This window comes from Rhincodon typus, chromosome 38 (genome assembly GCF_021869965.1).
Source record: "Rhincodon typus isolate 14 chromosome 38, sRhiTyp1.1, whole genome shotgun sequence".
Classification (NCBI taxonomy): Eukaryota; Metazoa; Chordata; class Chondrichthyes; order Orectolobiformes; family Rhincodontidae; genus Rhincodon; species Rhincodon typus.
In genome coordinates, this window is record NC_063369.1 from 2257858 (window position 1) to 2260454 (window position 2597).

Genomic DNA, 2597 nt, shown 5'->3' on the forward strand with positions numbered 1-2597 from the left:
CGTGTACCAAATGCCTTTTTCATTATCCTGTCTACATGAGACTCCAATTTCCAGGAACTATGAACCTGCATCCCAAGGTCTCTTTGTTTGGCAGCACCCCCACGGCCCTATAATTAATCTTTACCTGATTTGCCTTCCCAAAATGCAATACTTTATTTTTATTCAAACTTTTGTTCATTGTTCATCCAGCTTGCTGTGACTGAATTATTTTCCTCCAGCCACCCCGCTTCCCTATCTCCAGCCTCCTGACCTCCCCCATTCCCCTCTCCCGCACTCCCCTTGTTCCTGCCCTTGTCAGGATCCTCCTCCCTCCCACCTGCATTTCCTTTCCAGTCCAAATCCTTCCCTTTCTCTTGTTCTTCATTTCACTTCTGTATTTTTCCCAAACATGGTGTCTTTGGTGAAACTATTAATGTCATTCTCAACAACCAATCCACAATGTATTTCTTGCTCTAATTCTAATAGACAGAGCTAGAAACAATATCTCAAAACCCTGAAGCTGACAGATGTTGATCTGGTTCTGTCATGTCTTAGAAAGAAGCAGGTGGTGACATTAAACAGCAGATTTAGCTGTGTGCATTCTCGCCTTGTGTTTTAACTATACACACGCAGCTTTCTCCCGTGGACACTGCTACTAACTGTTGGAGCTGATAAATGTTTGGTGGATTCAGTGAAGGAAGGAGGGATGTGAACATTTATCAGATTGATTTGTTTTGCTCTGAGGCGGATAGTGACAGCTTTCTGATCATGTCTATCGGTCTCAGAGAGACCTGCGACTCCTCTCTGCTGACTTACGCTTCATGTGAAACCTCAACGCTTCCTTCCTAATGCAGATTATGCCCCAGCTTTCACCAGCGAGTCTGTAGCCAGCTGCAGTACATCAAAATGAGGAAACCTTTCGGGAGATGGATAGGAACATCCACTGAAGGTGGCAGAGAGGAGGAACAAGACAAGGAGAGGGAGAAGAAATGGGCTGAGTTGTTTCAGCAATTTGATACCAATAAGGATGGGCGTGTGGATGTGACTGAACTGGGAGAAGGACTTCGATCAATGGGCCTCTTAACAGAAGCTGACACCGAGAAGGCACAGTATACTTCACTTTCATGTCCTGTTCCTCCTCTTGATATTTACTTTCATACAACACAATTGACCTAACCTTTTTATCTCCCTGGGCAGTCACCTCTGTCGCCACCAGGGACCACTATCAGAAACCTGGTCAGTGTGAGGCTGTTTGACTGGTATCTGATCATAAGCAGAGGCAATGGAAAGACCTCCACTTGCATGGTCACACCAGGGGATAGGCTTGTAAGCTAGCATTTAGATACCGGACCCATGGTTTCCTGTTCAACCTCCCATCCTTCACCCTTCATAAACTTATCCAAAGCCCACATCCAAACTGTCACCAAGTCCTGTTCACTCATCAGCTGGTTCTCTGTGTCCAGCACTGAGTCCTGGTTGAGCAGCACCCAGTCTCACTGTAGACTTTCGCATTGTTCCTGTCTCTGTAAACTGCTCCACGAGACCAACTTCACAGATCTTGGCCACTCGGGCCTTCCGTGATTTCCCTGAAACTCTCCCCTCTCTCTCTCAGATGCTCCTTGAAACCTAGTTCTTTCACCAAGCTTTGCTCACTTGTCTTACTATCTCCCTACGTCTCGGTGCCAGGTTCTGATGGCTAACTCACCCATGAAGCACTTTGGGATGTTCTAATACAGTAAAGACGCTATATCAATGCACCATCTTAGTGTTGGACCCTCACATCTCCCCAGGCTGACCCATGGATGGTGTATAGGTGAGACAGATAAACAAGGCTCACAAGACAGCACTGTAATCCACTTATGATCAAGGTCGTGCTCACGTTCTTACTGTAGGGATTAATCAGTGGGCACTGAATAAACTCACTGTCCTCCTGAACTGGGAACAGGTTTTAGAGAAAGTGACCTCCTGAATTAGAAATGATACGTCATTGTTTAATTTCCAAGTATTTGGTTAGGTAAATCAATGGAATTTCCCTCCCTCTCAGACCTGAAAAGAACTCCCAGTGAGGGAATCAATATGGAGGATCAGTGCTGAGAGAGTGCCACGCTGTCAGAGGGCCAGTGCTGAGACAGTGCTGCACTGTCAAAGGGTTAATACTGAGGGAATGCCGCACTGTCGGAGGGTCAGTACTGAGGGAGTGCTGCACTGTCGGAGGGTCAATACTGCGGGAGTGCTCCACTGTCGGAGGGTCAGTACTGAGGGAGTCCGCACGGTCAGAGGGTCAGTACTAATGAAGTGCTGCACTGTCATAGGGTCAGTGCTGAGGGATTGCTGCACTGTCGGAAAGTTCATACTGAGTGAGTGATGCACTGTCAGACAGTCAGTACTGCGGATGTGCAGCACTGTTGCAGGGTCAATTCTGAAGGAGTGTGCACTTTCAGAGAGTCAGTACTATGGGATTGCAGCACTCTCTCAGTACTGACCCTCCACCAGTGCAGCGCTACCTCAGCACCAACCCTCCGACAGTGCAGCATTCCCTCAGCACTGACCCTCTGACAGTGCGGCACTCCGTCAGCACTGACCGTTTGATAGTGCAGCACTCCCTCTGCACTGACCCT

The 2597-nt window shown here is 47.8% G+C and overlaps 1 protein-coding gene across 2 annotated transcripts in view; it reads left to right on the plus strand.

The window, feature by feature from the left end:
- The first annotated feature begins 586 nt into the window (after window positions 1–586).
- Window positions 587–2597, plus strand: part of LOC109920776 (calcium-binding mitochondrial carrier protein SCaMC-1-like) — a 21943-nt gene continuing 19932 nt past the window's right edge. For both annotated transcript variants that reach the window (XR_007265751.1, XM_048618066.1), the window contains exon 1: window positions 587–1083. Coding sequence is in view for 1 of the 2 variants with exons in the window: in XM_048618066.1 (XP_048474023.1) it covers window positions 886–1083 (198 nt within the window). In the remaining variant the exon portion in view is untranslated. The remainder of the gene's footprint in view (window positions 1084–2597) is intronic.